This window comes from Elephas maximus, chromosome 26 (assembly GCF_024166365.1).
Source record: "Elephas maximus indicus isolate mEleMax1 chromosome 26, mEleMax1 primary haplotype, whole genome shotgun sequence".
NCBI lineage: Eukaryota > Metazoa > Chordata > Mammalia > Proboscidea > Elephantidae > Elephas > Elephas maximus.
In genome coordinates, this window is record NC_064844.1 from 42162060 (window position 1) to 42186841 (window position 24782).

The 24782-nt window shown below is 37.8% G+C and overlaps 1 protein-coding gene across 5 annotated transcripts in view; it reads left to right on the forward strand.

Annotated features, from left to right (window-relative positions):
- Positions 1-24782, forward strand: part of STAG1 (stromal antigen 1) — a 520715-nt gene that overhangs the window by 418008 nt on the left and 77925 nt on the right. For all 5 annotated transcript variants that reach the window (XM_049870475.1, XM_049870474.1, XM_049870476.1 and 2 more), the window contains 6 exons: positions 3728-3831; positions 16895-16987; positions 17083-17172; positions 17332-17535; positions 18534-18604; positions 20154-20241. In XM_049870475.1, the coding sequence (XP_049726432.1) occupies positions 3728-3831; positions 16895-16987; positions 17083-17172; positions 17332-17535; positions 18534-18604; positions 20154-20241 (650 nt within the window). The remainder of the gene's footprint in view (positions 1-3727; positions 3832-16894; positions 16988-17082; positions 17173-17331; positions 17536-18533; positions 18605-20153; positions 20242-24782) is intronic.

The window sequence follows — 24782 nt, forward strand, 5'->3', positions numbered from 1 at the left end:
TCCAGTTTTCCTGTCCCATCCTGCCTTCTTTTCCTCGTCCTTGGGCTCGTGTGACCATTTAGTCTCCTATATGTGGTTGAGCTACATGTATTATTTATTTATTTTATGGGCCTGTCCAATCGTTGGTTGAAGGGTGAAACTCAGTAGTGATTTCAGTAACTAGTTAAAAGAATGTCCAGGAGCCATATTCTCTGGGTTTCCCCAGTCTCTGTCATACCAGTAAGTCTGGTCTTTTTTTGTAGGTTAGAATTTTATTCTACATATTTCTCCAACTCTGTCCAGGACCCTCTATTGTGATCCCTGTCAGAGCAGTCTGTGGTGTTAGCCAGGTACCATCTAGTTGTGCTGGATTGAGTCTGGTGGAAGTTGTAGTAGGTGGCCCATTAGTCCTTTGGATTAATCTTTCCCTTGTATCTTTGGTTTTCTTCATTCTCCCCTGCTCCCGACAGGGTGAGACCAGTGGAGTAACTTAGACAGCCACTCACAAGCTTTTAAGACCCCAGATGCTACTCTCCATATGAGTCACTTTTCTTTATGTATTTCCTCTTCATCTTTTTCATTATTGTTAATTTTTGTTTGGTGAGTCTTTATATTTTTCTTCTTTTTTATTTTGATGGGTAGCTTTGTTAGCTTCCTTTGTGGTTACCTTCAAATTTGCCCGTTTTTCTAAGTTTAAATTGATTTTATATTTCTTGATACTGCTGTAACTTCCTCTTCATATGGAAGTTCTGTGACTACACTGTTTAATCCATCTTTTTTATATTGCCGTTGTCATCGTTTACATATCGACGTCTCTGGTTCCCTATTTTCAGTCTTTTAGCTTTTACTTTTTTTCTTGCAACTTACCTATCTGAGTTGAGAACTGATTGATCTGTCCTGTGTTCTAGTGTTAGATTATTGTCTGATATCGTTGGTTCTCTAACCAGAGGACTCCTTTTAATATATTTTGTAATTTTTGTTTGGTTTTTACAAATTCCCTTAACTTTTGTTTGTCTAATTTCACCAACTTATTTGAGAGACAGTTTTGATGGATATATAATTCTTTGTTGGCATTTTTTTCCTTCAAGGCTTTATTATGTCATCCCATTGCCTTTTTGTCTGCATGGTTTCTGCTTAGTCAGATCTTGGTCTTATTGGTTCCCCTTTGTAGGTAACTTTTTGTTTATTCCTTGCCTCTCTATGTCTTTGGTTTTGCAAGTTTGATTATGATATGTTGTGGTGACTTTTTAGGGGGATCTACCTGGTGTGTAGTTCACTGAGCTTCTTGGATAGATATCTTCTCGTCTTTCATGATGTCACAGAAGCTTACTGCCAGCAAATGTTCAAAAGTTCTCTTTGTTTTCTGTTATTCCCCCGTGTTCTGGTACTCCAGTAACTCGTACGTGTTTCTTCTTGACAGAATCCCACGTAATTATTAGACTTTGTTAACTTTTTAAAATTCTTTTTTTCTGATTTTTCCTCACATAACCTGGCATCAAAGAATTTATCTCCAATCTCGCTAATTCTGTCTGCCATTGCTTCAATTCTGCTTCTATGACCTGCCATTGAGTTATCTAATTTTGAAATTTTATCATTAATCTTTTGGATTTCTAATTGTTGTCTCTCTGTGGTTTCTAGCAGCTTGTTAAATTTGTCGTTCTGTTGTTGTGTTGTTTTCCTGAATTCCTCTATTGCATTATCTGTTTTCCTTGGTTTTGTATGAGTTTTGCCTGATTTCCTTCCTGATCTCTTGGTGAGATCTTTTGAATATTAGTATATTAGTCTTTTGAATTCTGTCTCATATAGTTCCGTTACCTTATCTTTCTCCGGAGGGTGCCCTAATTCTTTATTTTGATCGCTTGCTGGAGCTGTCTTGACCTGCTTCTTCATGTGATTTGATATTGACTGTTGTCTCTGAGGCATTACAAGTCATATTTATTCATTGTATGTTCCTTTACTGTGTCCTAACTTTTTGTTTTTTTTGATAGGACCAAGTCAGCTGGGCATGTGAGCTGCTTTGGTTATTGGTATCTTTGAAGCTCTCATGTCCTATTCTCCAGGTGGTTAGAGCTCCTACTAGGTTTGTGAGCACAGGCGTCCAGGTTGTCAGTCAGTGAGTGTGTGGTGCAGACTCTGACCTACGGTCCTAGATGGCCAGGCATGGCTGCATAGGGGTGTTCAGTTCAGGCACAGGTATCTGGCTGCCATAGGGGACTATGTTTGAGGCAAGACAGGGGACTGATGGCTGTCCCCAGTGCCTGGGTACAGGGCATGTCCTTGTCCTCTAGAGCACACAGTGGGAGGTGTTGCATCCAGTCCTTGGGCACCTGGTGCTGTTGGCTAGAGGGACTGTTCTCAGACCCCTGTTGTGGGTGGCCTGATGGAGTGGGTGATACTGCCAACCTTCAGTCCCCTGGTGTGGGTGGGTGAGGCCCCTGCTTAAGGAGCAGGTTGATGTCAAATGTCACAAATCTGTGGCTCCGCCTTGGCTGCTGCAGTTAAAAATGGGCTTCAGGTGTGTGCCCTGCTCTTCTGTGCTAATGAGGGCATGGGATGTGGACTGGCCTACACAGGCCTAGACAAGGGTGAAGAGTGCTGCAAGTCTGTAGACCCCTTATGCCAGTGGCTGGGTGAAGGGGCAGGGCCTCCCAACCTGCCCTGAGTTCCTGGCTTAGGGGGTGTGGTGTTTTTTAAAGCTGTGTAACTGTAGTGGGCACAGATAGCCCTGGGTTCCTGGCTTAGGGTTCGTAGCCATTGTTGGATATTGCCAAACTGGTGTCGGAGCAGAGCGGGGTGGGGAGTGGGTGAGGGAGGGAAGCACTTCTCTGCTGTGAAACTCTGGAGGATAGGGGTTATTTTGCCCCGTGCAGTAGGTTAGACACTTGCACTTAACTTCGGCAGGTCCAGTGCTGCTTCCAACCGTCTCTAGAGGTGTTCGCAGACTTGCCACCACCGGCCTCACTAGACGTGGTGAGCCGTGTCCCATGTGCTACTGCTTACCTCAGCTTACATGCGCCAGCTGACACAGCAGCAGGGCTCCAGCGACCTCACGACTGGCACTTCTCCGCTGCTTTTGAATTGTCTCTCCTTCTTGCCACTCAGTCTGACTCTTCAGCTTTGTCTTTGATGATCAGGGCTCCTAGATTTTCATATATAATCAATTCATTCATGTTTTCGAGTCTTTGTTTTAAAAGGGCCAACAGGAAGCATTCAACTATTCTGCTGTTTTGGTCCTGCCTCTTCTGGAAATATTTTGATTGACCATTATTAGGAGAAGTTTGACTAAGTTGTGGTACATAGATTCCTTTTAACATTTTGTAGTTATTCAAGATAATTATTCATATTGTTATGTATTGACTTGAAAGATATTCAAAATCTGTTGTTAATATTTTAAATATATATAAATATCGAGGAACAAAGGAGACCGTATTCTGAGCCTTGAAATGATGTAGAAGGAAATACAGTAAAATATTGGAATTACCTAACTTAGAAACATGGCATTAGAAGAAGCTAGGTATTGGGAGAGATCGGAGTTACCTTTTTTCTTTACCTCTTTCTTATTTGACTTATGATAATAAGCATGTATTCTTACAAAGAGAAAAAAGGCAAAATATACTATACCTTAACTTCTGTCTTTAAAATTATTAGTAATACAGTATTGTTACAGTTGCTTTTCATAATAATGTTCATTTTTTACTCCATGGTTATTGCAAAACTATTAATACTAACGTGTTTTGTTTTACCTTAGCAATGTCTGACCGCCAAGAGAGTGCCCTCATAGAACTAATGGTTTGTACAATTCGTCAAGCTGCTGAGGCACATCCTCCAGTCGGAAGGGGTACTGGCAAGAGAGTAAGTAATATTAGTGAGAAGTCACAATAAGGCTTTTAATATAATAACCTGTCTTAATTATTTGAAAGTTTTCTTGCTATTTTTATTCATATAAACATGGAATTTTTTAAAACGATGCATTCTGTGGTGCTTCATCTTTATATCTTGTCTGCTATACTCAGCTTCCAAAAATGGGTTGTTCCCTCCATGCTGCTGTAGCACCTGTACCTGCTTATATTATACTATTTATTTAGTACTTTAAGAAATTTTATATTCATATCTGTTAAAACTGCGGGCAGTCTCTGAAGGCAAACTGCCTAGTTTGCAACCTCTGCCATTTAGCATTTATGTGACTTTCAGGTAGTTGTTTAATTTTTGTACCTTAACTTTCTTACCTGTAAAATAGAGTTAATAATATGGTTTTTATTGATATTAAAGATGAATTGAGAAAATCACAGACAGAAGGACTACAGGGTAAGGCGGCATGAAGACATCGGCAAATTTGTCTCTGGAGAAAGAAAAGTACAAATGAGGAAAAAATTGTCATAAACAACCATATTAGGGTTCTGGAAACTCACCAAAGGTAGACAACAAATTGAGATGCATTTATTTTTGAAAAAATGCTGGAGCTTCGGAGTCCTGCAGCTTTTTTGCCTTGGGTTACAATGCGCACACACCCCGCAAGCTTGGTTGGCAAGAACTGTAGTTTACCAGTATAGTGCTAGCCACAAAAATCAGCAGTTTTCCTGCCAGAAGGGATGAGCTCAGTGTGGGATGAATGATAGTAATGTTCAACTTTGTCAACTAGAAGTGGCAAACTCAGTAAATACAAACAGAAAAAACCCACAGCTTGGATATTCTCAGGTTATGGTCCAAGTTGACAAGAGCAGTAGACCAGCCAGAAATTAAATTAGGAAATCCTGGTTTAGGAAATGAAAGGGTTAGATTGCAGCTTCATTCATCTCTGGCTGACTGGGCAACTACATGCATGGGCAAAGGAGACCCAGGACAACCCAACACAAAGTGAAAGTCAAGGCAAACTTAAAAACTAGCTGAACTTTGAATGTGCTCTCTACCTACGAACAGAACACTCAGCAGAGAGGAGAAACCTGATAGGATTGAGTTGTTGGAGTACCTCTGTCTGAATCATTGGCTAACCACTAATCTATTCAAACACAAGGGTGACCCCTGAGAAGACAGACTAAAAAGGCAACAAGAATAAAAAAATCTGAACAGAGGCAGCAGTGGCCACAAACCACAGGGATGACAGATTACACAGTTTAAGTTAAATGAAAGAAAAATAAGTCAATTCTGTAGTTATTACATTATTCAAAAAACATCCAGTTTTCAAAGAAACATATAAGTGTGACCATACTCAGGGGAAAAGTAGAAACGACTTCTGCGTAGGCCCAGATACTAGGTCTAGCAGACAAAGACTCAGTGCAGTTCTTGTAAATATGTTCAAGGAATTACAGGAAAATATAATAACAAGAAATAGAATGTCAATAATGAAGAACTTAATATACTAGAGTTGGAAAGTATAGTTACAAAAATTTAGCATTCTACTTGATGAGCTCAGTAGCAGGTTTGAGTTGTAGAAAAACTATTACCCTGACGGTGGATCAGTAAGAATTACCTATTCTGAAGAACAGAGAGGGAAAAAAATTGAAGAAAAATGAAAAAAGCCTCAGAAACGTGTGGAACAACATCACGTGCACCAAAGTATGTGTAATGAGAGTCCCAGAGAGGAGAGAGTTAAAGGGGCAGGGAAAAAATTTGAATGGCTGAAAACTTTCCAGATTCGATGAAAAACAATTCACAGATCCAAGAAGCTTAACAAATCCCCAAGTAGGATAAACATAAAAAACACACCTAGGCACATCATAGTCAAACTATCAAAAGCCAAAGACAAAAAGAAAAAAATCTTAAACAATTTATCTGGTGACTGACTGCTCATCAGTTGACCTCTTATTGGAAACCAGTGAAAGCCAGAGTGAGTAGAATGACATACAGTGTGCTGAAAGACAACAAAATTGCCTGCCAAGAATTCTGCATCCAGTAAAACTATATTTTAAAAATGAATGCAAAATAAAGGTGTTCCCAGATAAACAATGAAAGAATTTGTTGCCAGCAGACCTGCCTTTCAAAAAATACTAAAAGAAGTCCTTCAGACTCTTAACGAGTAATATCAGATGATACTTCTAATACACAAGAAGGAATGAAGAACACCAGAAATGATAAATATGTGGGTAGATATAAAAGGCTACCTGTACATAGACCAAGAGACAGTCATTCGAACAAAACAAGGGGATACTGCATGTTTTAAAATCAGAAAAGATGTGCATCAGGGTTCTGTCCTTTCACCATACTTATTCAATCTGTATGCTGAGCAAATTTTCTGAGAAGCTGGACTGTATGAAGAAGAACATGCCATCAGAACTGGAGAAAGACTCATTAACAACTTGCAGTATGCAGATGACACAACCTTGCTTAGTGAAAGTGAAGAGGACTTGAAGCACTTATTGATGAAGATCAAAGACTACACCCTTCAGTATGGACTACACATCAACATAAAAAAAAGAAATCTTCACAACTGGACCAATAAGCAACATCCCGATAAACAAAACATTGAAGTTGTCAAGGATTTCATTTTGCGTGCATCTACAATCAGTGCCCGAGGAAACAGCAGTCAAGAAATCAGACGATGCGTTGCATTGAGTGAATCTGCTGCAGAAGGTCTCTTTTAAGTGTTGAAAAGCAGAGATGTCACTTTAAGGAATAAGGTGTGCCGGACCCAAGCCATGGTATTTTCTGTCCTCTCATATGCTTGTGAAAACTGGACAATGAATAAAGAAGACTGAAGAAGAAATGATACCTTTGAATTGTGCTGTTGAAGAAGAACATTAAACATACTATGGACTGTCAGAAGGACGAACAAATCTATCTTGGAAGATGTATAGCTGAAATGTTCCTTAGAAGCAAGGATGGCAAGACTGTTTCACATACTTTGGACGTGTTATCAGGAAGGACAGTCCCTAGAGAAGGGCATCATGCTTGGTAAAGTAGAAGGTAAGCAAAAAAAAAGGAGGACCCTCAACAAGATGGATTGGCACAGCGGCTGCAACAATGAGCTCAAGCATAACAAGGATTGTGAGGATAGGACAGGAGTGGGCAGTGTTTCATTCTCTTGGTTGCTATGAGTCAGAACCAACTTGACAGCACCTATCAACAACATAAAAGGATATGTATTTTTTTTTTTCTTAATTTCCTTAAAAATGCATGAGATTATTTAAGGCAATAATTATAGCACTGTAGTGGTGAAATTAAAACACATAAATGTAGTATGTCTGATGGTAGTAACAAAGGGAAGTGGAAATATATAGGAACAGAATTGTTATTTTGCTGGAATTAATTTAATATTAACAGGAAATAGTCATAAGTTAAAGATGGATATTATACTCTCTAGAGTAACCACTCAGACCTCCAAAAAGAGAAAATCAGCAGTAAAATTAAAATGGTATACTAAAATAATGTTTGTCTAACGTAAAAGAAAGGAGCCCTGGTGGTGCAATGTTTACACAGTTGGCTGCTAACTGAGAGGTTGGTGGTTCAAACGCACCCACCAGCTCCATGGGAGAAAGACCTAGCAGTCAGCTCCGATACAGATCACAGCCCAGAAAACCTTGTGGGGCAGTTCTGCTCTGTCCTATAGTGTCTGTATGAGTTGGAATCAGCTCAACGACACTTAACAACAACAACTTAAAAGAAGGCAGGGTAGAACGGAAGAACAAAAAAGATATGAGACATAAAGGAAACAAATAGCTGATGTAAATGGGGCCATATAAAAAATTAAATATGAATATCGTAGATACTCCAATCGAAAGAAATTTTCAAACTGGATAAAAAAGCAAGGTCTATCCATAGTCTTTCTACCAGTGACACTTCAGATTCAAGAACATAAATATGTTAAAAGTAGAAGAATAGGAAAAGATATGCCATGCAAAGAGGAATCATAAAAATGCTGGAGATGTTATTAATATTAGACAAACAGACTTTAAGACAAATGTTATTAAAGACAAAGAGGGACATTTCATAATGATAAAGGGTTCAACATATTGAAACGCTATAATTATATATTTATAAATATCTAACAGCAGAGTCCAAATTACATGAAACAAAAAGAATTGAAAAGAGAAATATATGCTTCAACAATTATAGTTGAAAATTGTAATATTCTTCTCCCAATAATTAAGAACAACTAAAAAAAAATAATAATAATTTTTTTTTTTAATGGGGGTGGGGGGGAGCTGATATTTTTCCCTCCAAATTTTTCTTATTGTCACTTCATGGTACTACTTGTTTCTCTCCATCCTGAATTTTTTGTAATCTGAAAGTTTGTGCTAAAGGCTTCATCAGAATCAGGTTATAGATTTTTGGCAAGAATGATTTTTATACACCTGATACATCATATCAGGAGTTATGTAATGTCCAATTTTCCAGCAACTCCACTACTAAGTATATAGCCATGAGACTTGAAAGCAAGGTCTTAAACAGGTACATGTATACCAATGTCCATTGCAGCAGTAGTCACAGTAGCAAAAAGGTGGAAACAGCCCAAGTGGACAACAACAGATGAATCATACAAAAAAATTGGTATACACAGACAATGGAATATTATTCAGCCATAAAAAAAATGGAATTTTGATACTTTGACAAGGATGAACCTTGAAAACATTATGCTGTGTGAAATCAGACTCAAAAGGACAAGTATTAAATGATCCCACTTATATAAAATATACAGTAGTCCCCCCTGCAGGGGATATATTTAAAGACCTCCTGTGGATGCCTGAAACTGCAGATACTACCAAACTCTGTACGTACTATGATTTGTCCTATACATACATACCTGTAGTAAATTTAATTTATATATCAGACACAGTAAGAGATTATCAACAATAAGAATAAAATAGAACAATTATAACAGCATACTATAATAAAAGTTAAGTGAATGATGGGGTGAGATTTCATCTTGCTATGTACTCATTTAACAGTTTTGAACTGCAGTTGACCGTGGGTAACTGAAACCGTAGAGAGCGAAACTGAGGATAAGAGAGCTCCTGTATAGAACAGGCAAATATATAGAGAGACAAAAGATTTATTAGTGGGAGGGATTGTTAGGAGAGAGGAATTAGAGGGATTGCTGACGATGTGTTAAATTTCTATTTGGGGTAATGTAAAAATTTTGAGAAGGAGCCCTGGTGGTGCAGTGGTTAAAGCACTAGCTGCCAACTGAAAGATCAGCAGTTCAAACCCACCAGCTGCTCCATAAGAGAAAAATGTGGCAGTCTGCTTCCATAAAGATTTACAGCCTTGGAAGCCTTATGGGGCAGTTCTCCCAGGCCCTATAGTGTTGCCATGAGTCGGAATCGACTCCACGGCATTGGGTTTGGTTTTGGTTCTTTAAATCTTTTGGAAATGGATAGTGATGATGATAGCACAACTTGGTGAGCATAATGTTGCTGAATTGTATGCTTAAAAATGGTTAAAATGGCAAACTTTGTGTTATATATATTTTTTACCACCAAAAAAAAAGAATTTAAGTAGAATTAAAAATATAATTTAAAGAATTTAAAAGTTGATTTAAAAAGTATGTGCATTCCGCCAGCCTATTTTGGCATATCAAAAAAAACAAGAAACTAGGACATAGTAAGCAAACATAAATAAATGTAATAACTTATTGATGGCTTGGAGACAACAGTCAATATCACATCACATAAAGAGGCAGACCATGAGGGCTCCAGCAAGCATCTAAAACAAAAAACCAGGAAACCTCTTGGAGGAAGATAGAAAAACCACCAAACCCATTGCTGTCGAGTCAGTTCTGACTCATAGTAATCCTACAGGACAGAGTAGAACTACCGCATGGGGTTTCCAAGCAGCACCTTGTGAATTCAAACTGCTCACCTTTTGGTTAGCAGCCGTAGCTGTTACCCGCTATACCACCAGGGTTTGAAGGAGGAGAAGGCATTTGAATTTCTGGAGGTAGAATTCAAAAGGTTAATATTCAGAGTTCTTCAAGAGATCAGGAGAGGAGATCAGGCAAAATGCATACCAAGTCAAGGAACACTCAGATAAAGCAATAGAGGAATCTTTGAAGGTTATACAAGAGCAAAACGACAAATTTAATAGGCTACAAGAATCCATAGAGAGACAGAAAATAGAAATCCAAAAGATTAACAATAAAATTTCAGAATTAGACAACTCAGTAGAATGTCATAAGAGTAGAATTGAGGGAATGGAATTCAAAATTAGTGAGATTGAAGATAAAGCACTTGACACCAGTTTAAGAAAAATTTGATAAAGGAATTTTAGAAAATGAAGAAATCCTAAGAATTATGTGAGACTCTATCAATAACCTTCAAGTGATTGGAGTCCAGAACAGGGAGGGTAACAGGAAATACAGAGAGAATTGTTGAAGATTTGTTGGCAGAAAACTTCCCTAATATCATAAAAAACAAAAAGATATCTATCGAAGAAGCTCACTGAATCCCACACAGGGTTGATTCCCAGAAGAAAGCTACCAAGACATATTATAATCAGACTTGCCAAAACCAAAGATAGAGAATTTTAAGAACAGCTACGGATAAATGAAAAGTCACCTACAAAGGAGAGTCAATAAGAAAGAGCTCAGACCACTTAGCAGAAACCATGCAGTCAAAAAGGCAATGAAATGACACATACAAAGCCTTTGAGGAAAAATATTGCCACCCAAGAATTATGTATCCAGCAAAACTGTCTCTCAAATATGGTGGCAAAATTAGGACATTTCCCGATAAACAGAAGCTAAGGGAATTTGTAAAAACCAAACCAAAATTACAGGAAACACTAATGGGAGTCACCCAGTTAAAGAATCAGTAATACCAGGTAACAACCCAAGTCTAGAACACACAACAGAACAACCAGATATCAACCCAGATAGGGAAGTCACAAAAATAAGTCAAAGCTAAAACACTGAAAATAGGGAGAAAGAGATGTCAGTATGTAGAAGATGACAGCATTAAACCAAAAAAGAGGGACTAAATAGTGTAGTTATAGAACTTCCATATGAAGAGAAAGTTAAGGTGATATCAAGAAATAAAAGACAGGTTTAAACTGAGAAAAATGGAGATAAATTTAAAGTAACCACAAAGGAAACTAACAATCTGACACATCAAAATAAAAAAGAAGAAAAATATAAAGATTCAGCAAATACAAAATCAACAACAATGAAAACATGTAAATAACGACTCAGCACAGAAAATTAAGTGGAACAAAGAAACTGTCAACACCACAAAAATATACATCAAATTGGCAGCACTAAACTCATACCTATGTAAATGGACTAAATGCACCGATAGACAAAGAGTGGCAGAATATATTAAAAAGAAAAAAGATCTGTCTGTATGCTGCCTACAAGAGACATGCCTTAGACTCAAAAGACACAAACTAAAACTCTAACGGTGGAAAATAATGTAGCAAGCAAACAACAATCAAAACAGTTCAGGAGTGGCAATATTAATCTCTGACAAAATAGTTTTTAAAGCCCAAAATCCGCCACAAAGAATAGGGAAGGACACTATATAATGATTAAAAGTTCAGTACACCAGGAGTACATAACCATAATAAATATCTATGCACCCAGTGACGGGGCTCCAAAATACGTTAAGACAAACTATGGAAACTGAACGACACCTTACTGAAAAATTACTGTGTTATAGAAGAAATCAAGGATGGAATAAAGAAATACATAGACTCAAATGAGAATGAAAACACATCCTACCAGAACCTTTGGGACAGAGCAAAAGCAGTGCTCAGAGGTCAATTTATGGCAATAAATGTACACATCCAAAAAGAAGAAAGACCTAAATCAAAACATTAATCCTACAATTCAAACAAACAGAGAGAGCAGCAAAAGAAGCCCTTAGGCACCAGAAGAAAGGAAATAATAAATATTAGGGCAGAAATAAGTGAAATAGAGAATAGAAAAACAATTGAAAGAGTTAACAAGACCAAAAGCCACTTCTTCGAAAAGATCAACAAAATTGATAAACCGTTGACAAAACTGACAAAAGAAAAACAGGAGAGGAAGCAAATAACCCAAATAAGAAATGAGACCCAACTGAAATTAAAAGAATCATAACCGAATATTTTGAAAAATACTACTCCAACAAATTTGAAAACCTAGAGGAAATGGACAGATTTCTAGAAACACACTACTAACCTAAACTAATACAGACAGAGGTAGAACAACTAAATAAACCTATAACAAAAGAGGAGATTGAAGAGGTAATTAAAAAACTCCCAACAAACAAAAGCCCTGGCCCTGATGGCTTCACTGGAGAATTCTATCAAACTTTCAGAGAACAGTTAACACCACTATTACTAAAAGTATTTCAGAGTTTAGAAAGGATAGACTACTCCCGAACTCATTCTACGAAGTCACCATAACCTTGATATCAAAACCAGTTAAAGACACCACAAAAAAAGAAAATTACAGACAGTATCCCTCATGAAGATAGATGCAAAAATTGTCAACAAAATTCTAGCCAATAGAATTTAAGAACATATCAAAAAAATAATTCACTATATACAAGTGAGATTGATATCAGGAATGCAGGGATGGATCAACATTAGAAAATCAATCAGTGTAATCCATCACATAAATAAAACAAAAGAACCACATGATCTTACCCATTGATACAGAAAAGGCATTTGACAAAACCCAACACCCATTCATGATAAAAACTCTCAGCAAAGTAGGAATGGAAGGGAAATTCTTCAGCATAATAAAGGGCATTTATACAAAGCCAACGGCCAACATGATCCCAAATGGAGAGAGTCTGAAAGCCTTCCCCTTGAGAATAGGAACCAGACAAGAATGCCCTTCATCACCACTCTTACTCAGTGCTGTGCTGGAGGTCTGAACCAGAGCAGTAAGGCAAAGAAAAGAAATAAAGGGCATCCAGATTGGTAAGGAAGAAGTAAAAGTATCCCTGTTTATAGAGAAAACCCCAAGGAATCCACAGGAAACTGCTGGAACTGTTAGAAGATTTCAACAACATATCAGGTTACAAGATAAACATAGAAAAATCAGTTGGATTCTTCTACACCAACAAATAGAACTTCTAAAAGGAAATCACCAAGTCAATACCACTTAAAGTAGCCCCCATAAAGATAAAATACTTAGGAATAAATATAACCAGAGACTTCAAAGACCTGTACAAATTAAACTGCAAAACACTACTTCAAGAAACCAAAAGCAAACTTCATAAGTGGAAAGTCATACCTTGTTCATGGATAGGAAGACTCAATATTGTGAAAATGTCTATTCTATCTAAAGCAATATACAGATACAGTGCAATCCCAATCCGAATTCCAATGACATTTTTTAGTGAGATGGGGAAACAAATCACCAACTTCATCTGAAAGAGAAGAGGCTCTGGATAAGTAAAGTGTTACTGATGAAGAAGATAAAAGTGGGAGGCCTCATACTACCTTATTTTAGAACCTATTGTACTGCCATGGTAATTAGAACAGCCTGGTACTGGTACAACAACGGATACATAGACCCAGTGGAACAGAATTGGGAATCCAGATGTAAATTCATCCGCCTGTGAGCAGCTGAAGTTTGACAGAGTCCCAAAGTCCATTAAATACAGAAAAGGCACTCTCTTTAACAAATGGTGCTGGCATAAGTGGATGTCCATCTGTTAAAAAAATGAAGCAATATCCATACCTCACACCGTGTACAAAAACGAACTCAAAACAGATCAAAGACCTAAATATAAAATCTAAAGTAATAAAGATCGTGGAAGAAAAAATAGGAACAACCCTAGGAGCCCTAATACATGGCATAAACAATATAGAAAACATTATTAAAAATGCACAAACACCAGAAGAGAAACTAGATAACTGGGAGCTTCTGAAAATCAAACATTTATGCTCATCAAAAGACTTCACCAAAAGAATAAAAAGACAGCCTACAGCCTGGGAAAAGAAATTTGGCTATGACATATCCAATCAGGGTCTAATCTCTAAAATCTTCAAGATACTGCAAAACCTCAACAAGAAAAAGACAAACACCCAATTAAAAAAGGGGGAAATGATATGAACATGCACATCAACAAAGAAGACATTTGGACGGCTGACAGATACATGAGAAAATGCTCGGGATCATTCGCCATTAGAGAAATGCAAATCAAAACTACAGTGAGATACTCTCTCACCCCAACAAGACTGGCATTAATCCAAAAAAAACACAAAATAATGCTGAGAGGTTGTAGAGAGACTGGAACACTTACACACTGCTGGTGGGAATGTGAAATGGTACAACAACTTTGGAAATTGATTTGGAACTACCTTAAAAAGCTAGAAATAGAAGAACCATACGATCCAACAATCCCTCTCCTTGGAGTATATCCTAGAGAAATAAGAGCTGTCACACGAACAGATATATACACACCCATGTTCTTTGCAGCACTGTTCACAATAGCAATAAGATGGAAACAACCTAAATGCCAATCAACAAATGATTGGATAAACAAATTATGGTACATACACAAAATGGAATACTACGCAACAATAAAGAACAATGATGAATCCTTGAAACATCTCACAACATGGATGAATCTGGAAGGCATTATGCTGAGTGGAATTAGTCAGTTGCAAAAGGACAAATATTGTTTGAGACCATTATTATAAGAATTCAAGAAAAGGTTTAAACACAGAAGAAAACATTCTTTGATGGTTATGAGGGTGGGAAGGGAGGAGAGGGGAATTCACTAACTAGATAGTAGATAAGAATCATCTTCAGTGAAGTGAAAGACAACACACAATACAGGGGAAGTCAGCACAACTGGACTAAACCAAAAACTAAGTTTTCTGAACACAACCAAACAGTTCAGGGACCAGAGTAGCAGGGGCTGGGGTATAGGGACCATGGTTTCGGGGGACATCTAGGTTTACTGGCCTAACAGTTTCCGGCATCCCACTTTGGTGATTCCGTCTGGGATCTTAAAAGCTTGCAAGCAGCCATCTAAGATGTATCAGTTGGTCCCAACCCACCTGGAGTAAAGGAGAATGAAGAACACCAAAGACGCAGGGAAGATATGAGCCCAAGAGACAAAAGGGCCACATAAACCAGAGGCTCTTATCAGCCCGAGACCAGAAGAACTAGACGGTGTTCAGCCACCACCAATGACCACCCTGACAGGGAACACAACTGAGAGTACCTGGCTGAGCAGGAGAAAAGCATGGTGCAGAACTCAAATTCACATAAAAATGTCTAACCGAGATTGGAGGAACCTTCAAAGCCATAGTCCCAGGAGTCTCTTTTGACCCAGAACTGAGACCATTCAGGAGCCCACTCTTCAGACAAAGATTAGACTGGACTATAAGACATAAAATAATACTGTTGAGGACGGTGGTTCTTAGTTCCTGCAAATACATGAGACCAAATGGGTGGCTTCCATCTGGAGGCAGGATAAGTTAGAAAGGGACAGGAGCTGGTTGGATTGACAAGAGAAAATCCAGGGTAGAAAGGGGAAGTGTGCTGACACAGTGTATGGGGTTGCAACTAGTGTCACATTACAACGTATGTATAAATTTTTGTATGAGGAATTGACCTGTAAACTTTCACCTAAAGCACAATTGAAAAAAAAAAAAAAGTGTGTTTACATAAACAGACCAGACTTAATGGTCTGACGGAGACTTGAGGAACTCCTGAAGCCATGGCCCCCAGATGCTGTGTTAACCCAGGACTAAAACCATTTCTGAAGCCAACTCTTCAGGCAAAGATTAGACTGTACTATATAAAACATAAAATAATACTCATGAAGAGTGTACTTCTTAGTTCAAGCAGATAACACGAGACCAAATGGGCAGCTCCTGTCTGGAGGCAGGATGAGAAGTCAGGAAGGGACAGGAGCTAGTTGGATGAACAGGGGAAACCCAGGGTGGAAAGAGGAAGTATGCTGTCACATTATATGGATTGCTACTAGTGTCACATAATATTTGTATTAATTTTTGTGTGAGAAAATTGAGCTGTAAACTTTAGCCTAAAGCTCAGTAAAAATAAATTAATGAATAAAAGTTACCTTTCTGCTCAATATTAAGAGAAAAAATAATGTGTGTTTAGGAAACCCTGGTGGCGTAGTGGTTAAGAACTACAGCTACTAACCAAAAGGCCAGCGGTTTGAATCCACCAGGCATTTCTTGAAAACCATATGGGGTGGTTCTCCTCTGTCGTGTAGGGTCCCTGTGAGTTGGAATTGACTCGACGGCAGCAGGTTTGGTTTTTCATGTGCATTTCACATAGGGCGCTGCTACACATTGAGATGAAAACTCTAGAAAAATTATTTCCACATTGGTCCCAGTATTTTTATATTCACTATTGTGGTTTTATAGAAAGTTTATTTAATCTAAACAATTAGTAACTTGTCTAAAATCTAGAAATTCTTAATTAAGTAGCTGTTCTATAAAATACTAAACCAGAAATCAGCCAACCACCATTGCTATTGAGTCAAATTCCAACTCACAGCTACCCTATAGGACAGAGTAGAACTACCCCATAGGATTTCTAAGACTAAATCTTTATGGAAGCAGACTGCTATATTTTCTCCCACGGAGCACCTCAGAGTGGCTAGTGGTTTCAACCACAGACCTTTTGGTTATCAGGCAGGTGTCTAACCGCTGCACCACTAGGGCTCCAAAGTAAAAATAAAACCAAAAAAACCAAACCTCTTGCAGCCGAGTTGATTCCAACTCAGAGCAACCATACAGGACAGAGTAGAAGCACCCCATAAGGGCTTCCAAGGAGTATTTGATGGATGGGCCTGCTGACCTTTTGGTTAGCAGCCAAGCTCTTAACCACTATGCCACCAAAAAACCAGTGCGTGTTAAATAGAAATATGCGTAAAACTAGATGTACTTGTTTCAATAATTAGTTTTTTAAGCTTTTTTTAAAGTTCTCAGTTACGATGCTTTATCATTCTGTGTAACATTTAAGATTTATAAGATTTTTTGCTCATTCAAGTTTGTTTTCTAGGTGCTAACTGCCAAAGAAAGGAAAACTCAAATCGATGATAGAAACAAATTGACAGAGCATTTTATTATCACACTTCCTATGTTGTTATCAAAGGTACATTTTAATTTACGTTTTTGTGATAATATGCCACTGAGTTTGATAACACTGTTTTGTGAAAATAATTTTTTTTTTCTGCGCTTCTCTTCTAGTATTCCGCAGATGCTGAGAAGGTAGCAAACTTGCTGCAGATCCCACAGTATTTTGATCTAGAAATCTATAGCACTGGTAGAATGGAAAAGGTAAGATGTTATGAAATTGAAACTACTATTATACTCAACTTTATTAATTGTTTTATTTTAATGTAATCATATATAGGCTTATTATTTCACAGATGGTAATTTTTCTTTTTTGTTGTTAATCTAAATATCTTTGTTGTGTTTTTTGTTTTTCCTTTTCAGCACCTGGATGCTTTATTAAAGCAGATTAAGTTTGTTGTGGAGAAACATGTAGAATCAGATGTTCTAGAAGCCTGTAGTAAAACCTACAGCATCTTATGCAGCGAAGAATATACCATTCAGAACAGAGTTGACATAGCTCGAAGCCAGCTAATTGATGAATTTGTAGATCGGTTTAATCATTCTGTGGAAGACTTACTGCAGGAGGTCTGTTTAAGTTAATGTTTCCATATAATAATTTTGGCTAATAATTTTTCAAGGTAGATGAGTGTGCATATTGTTTGTATTTTTTAAATAAAATCTACTAGATGTATTCTATGCCTTTTTTAAAACTTGGCATTATTGCAGTTGTGCATCCTGTAAAGTTCAAGCTTGGTCATACTTTATTTTCATTTAAATAGTCTGTTTCATAAAAACGATTTTCTCTTTTAAGAAAAATATTCTTCAGGTCTAACTTTCTTAACTAATTTTGTCATTCCTTATTCCTGGGCCCTAATTTGCATTTTAATATTCCTGAATTACTATGATGTGGTGATGAACAGAACATACAAATTAAGTATGCTTGTAAGGGGCACCTACACACCAGTGGTGTGTCCAAGATAGCAGCAAGCATCTCCACTGGTGGTTTTTCTGATTACCTTTGTAATTTCCCTTTTCCCCTCTCCCCCAATCTGTATAAGACAATCTGGAACCCCCGCAGCTCTCTATGCTCTGTCAGCTGTGCTGATAGGATTTTCTTTTTAATCCATGTAACTGGTTTTTTAAACATCTCTGCTATTAGAGCTTTTCTTTTTTTTAACCAGTATTTATGATTTTGCGTTGTGATTTTCAAGCTACAGAATTAACTGGTAATCAGTAAAATCTTTCAAACAGTCATTGAAATCTTTAGAGTACATACTCTTTCACCAAGTAATTTTAGTTTCAAAGAGTTTATCCTATGGTATTAATTCGAGAAGTGTATAAAATCAAGTGTATCACAGTATTGTTTATAAAGGTTAAAAATTGGTTATTTCTGTGTGTTAGGATTATGGGTGTTGGGTTTTTTTCCTTGTTGCTTGTTTGTATTTTCTTATTTACCTATAGTGAATATATATTATTATATAATAAAAAGAATTTTTATTTTGACAGCAAGTATTAAAAAGTTTTCTTATGAATATGAGGATGAGTCAAATTATGGTAATGAGATGATTACTTTTTATTTTTAGGGAGAAGAAGCTGATGATGATGACATTTACAATGTTCTTTCTACCTTAAAACGGTTAACTTCTTTTCACAAGTATGTGGCTTTATTTAAAATAGATTTAGTGAATAGCATATAGTAACAGACAGAAGAGACTGAGTATCTTTTTAATGTTTCACATCCATATTATTATAGAAAATTTTAGAGAAATAATTGGTATATTTTCTTAAATTTTCAGATTTCTTCCAGATGAATTGTTATTATAAGAGATTTATCACTCACTGTACTGTAGAAGTTTGTCATAGTATTAAGAAATTAGATGGACTTATTCTATGGCTGGAAACCCTGGTGGCATAGTGGTTAAGTGCTATGGCCGCTAACCAAAAAGGTCGGCAGTTCGAATCCACCAGGAGCTCCTTGGAAACTATGGGGCAATTCTCCCCTGTCCTATCAGGGTCGCTATGAGTTGATAGCTACTCAACGGCAGCAGAATTCTATGACTAGAGTTTTATAGGTTTACTTTCCAGTTGATAGCTCTTAGAAATCTTGCTAAGAAGATTTGGGGGAAAACCATAAAAGCTGTTTTTGTCATCTTTTTTCCTGCATTGTTCTTTTTATAGTTTTGTTATTATATACTTACTGAGTAGACAGAGCAGTTGGATTTTAGTAAGGAAAAAAGGCTCAAGTCAATGTAATAAGGATTATTTTCAAATTGTAACTTACGTATCTCTTGTAGTGAGATAGATTTTTCTTCTCCACGAAGAAAGGAAAGCAGAGAACTTTGTTGTCAAAAGAATGTCTGTGTGTAGCCTTTATATCAACGAACACCTAAAAGTTCAAAAGCGGTTTCTAAAATCTAAGCCTTTTGTTTAACCAAAACCAAACCCAGTGCCATCGAGTCGATTCCAACTCGTAGTGACCCTATAGGACAGAGTAGAACTGCCCCATAGAGTTTCCAAGGAATGGCTGGCGGATTCGAACTGCTAACCCTTTGGTTAGCAGCCGTAGCGCTTAACCACTACGCCACCAGGGTTTTGTTTATACACTAATAAATTGTTCGGAATTCTAAGGTGAAACAAACTTATTTAAAAAAATATTTTGACTTTTGAAAATCAAAGTTGCCAGCCAGTGTCAAAGGGACAGTGTTCAGTAGTAGAGCTTGTAAGAATTTCAGAGGTCAGCATTAGCTCATTCTAATGCCCTCTGTCCATGTAAATAGCTGTGGTAAAGTTTTTGATCTTTTCTATATTTCCTTTCCTCCGGTTTTGTCTTTCTTTATCTCCATCTCATGAATACAAATATCTCTTTCACGAACATGCATGTCGGTTAAAATGTGTTTTAAAATATGTTAGAAAGAAAGGTTACCCACCTATGGAATAGAAGCTTAGGTTGAATATATGGGGGTAATAATCTTCAGCTAAATGTATGAGGTTTTATTGTTGCTTCCTTTTAATAAATTCCTAACATCAGCCTCTTTTTTTTTTTTTTTTCTTTCTTCCTTTCTAAATTTGAGCACTTGAACATTTCCTTTTTGGATCTTAATATTACCAGAAAATGAATTTATTCATTCAGCCAGTGAAACTGAACTCAATTTTTAATTTTCTTGCACTCTAGAATAAAGTTAATGCATTTTTGTTTATTTTAGTGCTCATGATCTCACAAAATGGGATCTCTTTGGTAATTGCTACAGATTATTGAAGACTGGAATTGATCATGGAGCTATGCCAGAACAGGTAGGATGTTTATTTGTATTCTTTCTATTTCGATTAATTCAGTGTAATGAAAATTTCTGATTATGACTGTATTCCTTTTCTCGGTATTGAGGATATTAAGCTTTAGGCATGGTTTAATTTTATGTAGTAGAGCCATAGTTAAGTAAACCTGGGGACCTTTAGTAGATTATGGAACTTTGCATTCATACACAAGTTGGAGTGGAAGGAACAGGAATTTAACAAACTTTCCCTAGCCTCAAAGAGACTGGATAGAGTAATTAGTCAACTTAATTCTACATGAGAAAGGCAAGAGTTCTATTGTACACTGCAGACACTCAATGTAGACCAAAAAACCGACCCCACAGTTAGGTGTAGATGCTGTTTAGGGGTGATCATGTCCATTCCTATTTAGTAATGTGGAATGCTTAAATAACATGTTAGACAGCAGCAGGTTTGCAGGTAACTTTAAAGAAATTAGAATTTCAACAGATAAAACAAAATTATAATTTCATATTAAAAGTTAAGCACAGAAATACTACTTTATTATTGCTGTGATTAATTCTTTTAAATCACCTAACACTATTTATGTTCTTGATCCCTACTTATGTCACAGCCGTTTTAATAACAAATGTCTCCAGTTACATGTTTTTATTGTAGTTGATAGAAAGAGGTTAAATATTTGACCCTGTTTTTTTTCATTTATTGCTGACTCTTCAACTTCCTGTCCTCTCATATCAAACTTTACAATAGCCTAAGTAGAATTTACTGATATTCCCAAGACACATTTCAGAGTGCATCACATTAGGGGACACGTGGTGCCATTGTCCACTATTGCTGATGTTAACTTTGATCACTTGATTAAGGTGAGGGTCTACCAGTTTCTTCTCTGTATGTAAATAATTGTTTCTTATCGTATTTTGACATACTAGTTTTAGCATCTGTTGATGGTTCTTGGCTGCATCTGTTATTCCTATCATGGCCACAAAATAGTGGTTTTCTGTCATTTATTTTATATTTGTTTGCTGACACTCTTGTAAGAAAGACTTTTCTCTTCATTTATTTATTTAATCATTCATTCATTCATTTGTTTAATTTAGTGTCTGTATTGACTCATGGATTTCTGTTTTATTCAACTGGCTATAATTCATTGCAGTTGTTATTTATTTAGGTCCTCAAATTATAACAGATTTGACCAGTAGAAGTTCCTTTCAGACCAGCTGCTGTGTTCTGTAGCTATGTCCTTATAATTTTTCAAGTACTTCATCCTTTCTGGCTTAACGATATGTATCAATCTCTTCTTTTATCTGTCCCAATGACATAATGCATTTTTAACCTGTGAAAAAGTATTGAAAGTTATTGCAATTCCATAATATAATAAGCATTATCTTGTGAAAGACTCACATTTCAAAATTTGTCATAATACTACTTCATACAAATTTTTGTATAGCCTCGGGGGATGTCTAGCTCATTTGGCATAACATAGTTTATAAAGAAAATGTTCTACACCCTACTTCGGTGAGTAGTGTCTGGGGTCTCAAAAGCTTGTGAGTAGCCATGTAAGATACACCACTGGTCCCAGCCCATCTGGAGCAAGAGAGAGTGAAGAAAACCAAAGACAAAGGGAAAGATTAGTCCAAAGGACTAATGGACCCACAACTACTACAGCCTCTACCAGACTAAGTCCAGCACAACTAGATGGTGCCCAGTTACTACCACTGACTGCTCTGACAGGGATCACAATAGAGGGTCCTGGACAGAGCTGCTGAAAAATGTAGAACAAAGTTCTAACTCACAAAAAAAGACTAGACTTAGTAGTCTGACAGAGTATGCCCCCAGAGCACCCTTTTAACTCAGTACTGAAGTCACTCCTGAGGTTCACCCTTCAGCCAATGACTAGATGGGCCCATAAAACAAATAATAATACACATAGCTTATCATGGATTGAAGTATGTCTCCCCAAAAATGTATGTATCAACTTGACTAGGCCATGCTTCCCAGTATTGTGTGGTTGTCCTACATTTTGTGATTGTAATTTTATGTTGAGAGGATTAAGGTGGGATTATATCATCGCCCTTAAGCAGGTCTGCTCCCTGATCCAAGGTAAGGGGAGTTCCCCTGGGGTGGGGCCTGCACCACCTTTTATCTCTCATGAGATAAAAGGAGAGGGAAGCAAGCAGAGAGTTGGGGACCTCGTACCACTAAGAAAGCAGCACCAGAAGCAGAGCACGTCCTTTGGACACAGGGTCCCTGCGTCTGAGAAGTTCCTTGACCAGGGGAAGACCAAAGACAAGACCTTCTTCCTCCAGAGCTGACAGAGAGAGAAAGCATTCCTGTGGAGCTGATACCCTGAATTTGGACTTCTAACGTACTAGACTGTGAGAAAATAAATTTCTCTTTGTTAAAGCTGTCCACTTGTGATATTTCTGTTATGGCAACACTAGATGACTAAGACAGAATTTGGTACCAAGAGAGTGGGGTGCTGCTCTAACAGATACCTATAATATGGAAGTGGTTTTGAAACTGTGAATGGATAGAGTTGCAACAGTGGCAGAGGACAATCAGAGCAGAGAGTGTACAGCGACAAGAGAAGCAGCAACAGCAGAGAACCATCAGCAGCAGAACCAGGAGACCAGCACCAGACTGTGCTGGAGCCAACCCACGGAGCGAAAGAGCTGAGTGCCTGTGCGCGGGAGGCTTCCTGGCAGAGTGGGGTGCCTCTGAGCACTTATCAGTGGAGCTACAGAGCTTTGGAACACTTGCCCCAGCAGGGCAGATGTGAGCATGAGGCCTGAGGAGCCAAGAGGCCAAGAAATCAGGAAGCAGAAGCTGATGAGACAAGAAACACAAGAATCCGAGCTGCCTCAATCTTAGAAGGTTTGGCCAGGACCTCTGGGGTTTGTGACAGTGGAGCCATGGCCTCTGGTGTTTCTAAGGGTGGAGGTGCCACTCAGATGGGCTAGGAAAATGGTGCGCCTAAAGCCGAAGGAGCAGAGTTGTAGTCCCGGTGAGCCTGGAAAGTGGAGCTGAAGCCCAGGGCCGAGGGGCCTCCACTTAGAATCCGGAGAGTGTGGCCAATACCTAGAGTCTGGAGGGCAAGGTCATTGTGTAAATTGTCTCAGAGAACAGAGGATTATTTTCAGAGCTTTGAGGGCTTATGTAATGTGTTCTGCTGACTTCATTGGTGCCTGTTATGCCTTTTTTCCCTTCAGTTTCTCCCATTTGTAATGGAAATGTCTAGCTTGTGCCTGTTCCGCCATTGTACCATTGGAAGCAGATAACTTGTATTCTAGATTTTACAGATGAAGAGGAATTTTTGGATTTTGGACTTGGACTTAAGACTTTTGCTATGATATGATGGGGTGAATATGTTTTGCATGTTGCAAGAATGTAATTTTGGGAGGCCAAAGGGTGGGATGTCATGGATTGAAGTATGGCCCCAAAAAATGTGTGTATCAACTTGGTTAGGCCATGATTCCCAGTATTGTGTGTTTGCCCTCCATTTTGTGATTGTAATTTTATGTTGAGAGGATTAGGGTGGGATTGTATCACCACACTTACCCAGGTCTCCTCCCTGATCTAAGGTAAAGGGAATTTCCCTAGGGTGGGGACTGCACCACCTTTTACCTCTCAAGAGATAAAAGGAAAGAGAAGCAAGCAGAGAGTTGGGACCTCATACCACCAAGAAAGCAGCGCCAGGAGCAGAGCGTGTCCTTTGGACACTGGGTTCCTGAGGCTGAGAAGCTCCTCAACCCAGGAAAGATTGAAGACAAAGACCTTCTTCCTCCAGAGCTGACAGAGAGGAAAAGCCTTCCCCTGGAGCTGACACCCTGAACTTAGACTTCTAACCAACTAGACTGTGAGAAAAGAAATTTCTCTTCGTTAGCGCCATCCACCTGTGGTATTTCTATTATGGCAGCACTAGATGAACAAGACATAGCACAACCATGTATAGGAGACTAAATGGGCACGCCAGCCCAGGGGCAGGGATGAGAAGGTAAGAGGGGTTAGGAAAGGTGGGCAAATGGAAATGAGGAACCCAAGGTCTGACAGGGATAGTGTTGACACATCACGGGTTGGCAACCAGTGTCACAAAATAATATGTGTACTAACTGTTGAAAGAAAAAGTAAATTGCTGTGTAAACCTTCATCTAAAGCACAATAATAAAAAAAAATAAATAGGGGCTCTCATTTATCCCACGTTTAGTTAGGAGAAAATCATAAAGTTATCCAGAAAAGCCATGAAAAAAAAAATTTTTTTTTCCTGGTACAATAAAGGCAAGAGATACATAAATTTTCTTGTCCTGTTTTGTGACTTCATACATATTTCCTATTGGTATATTTAAGTTTAAGTCTTAGATAACATCTAAGGAAAACAAAATATTAAATTTTTGCTTTAGTGTATAGTTTCTAGAACTGTTTGAGTTGGTATTAAAATTAAATAGCAAAAAAAAAAATTTTTTTTTTTTAATTATTTTATGAAACAAATAGTGTGATTGAAGAAGAAAATGTAATCAAATGCCGCTAACTTTGGGCCACTCAAAGCATTAATAATAGATAACTTT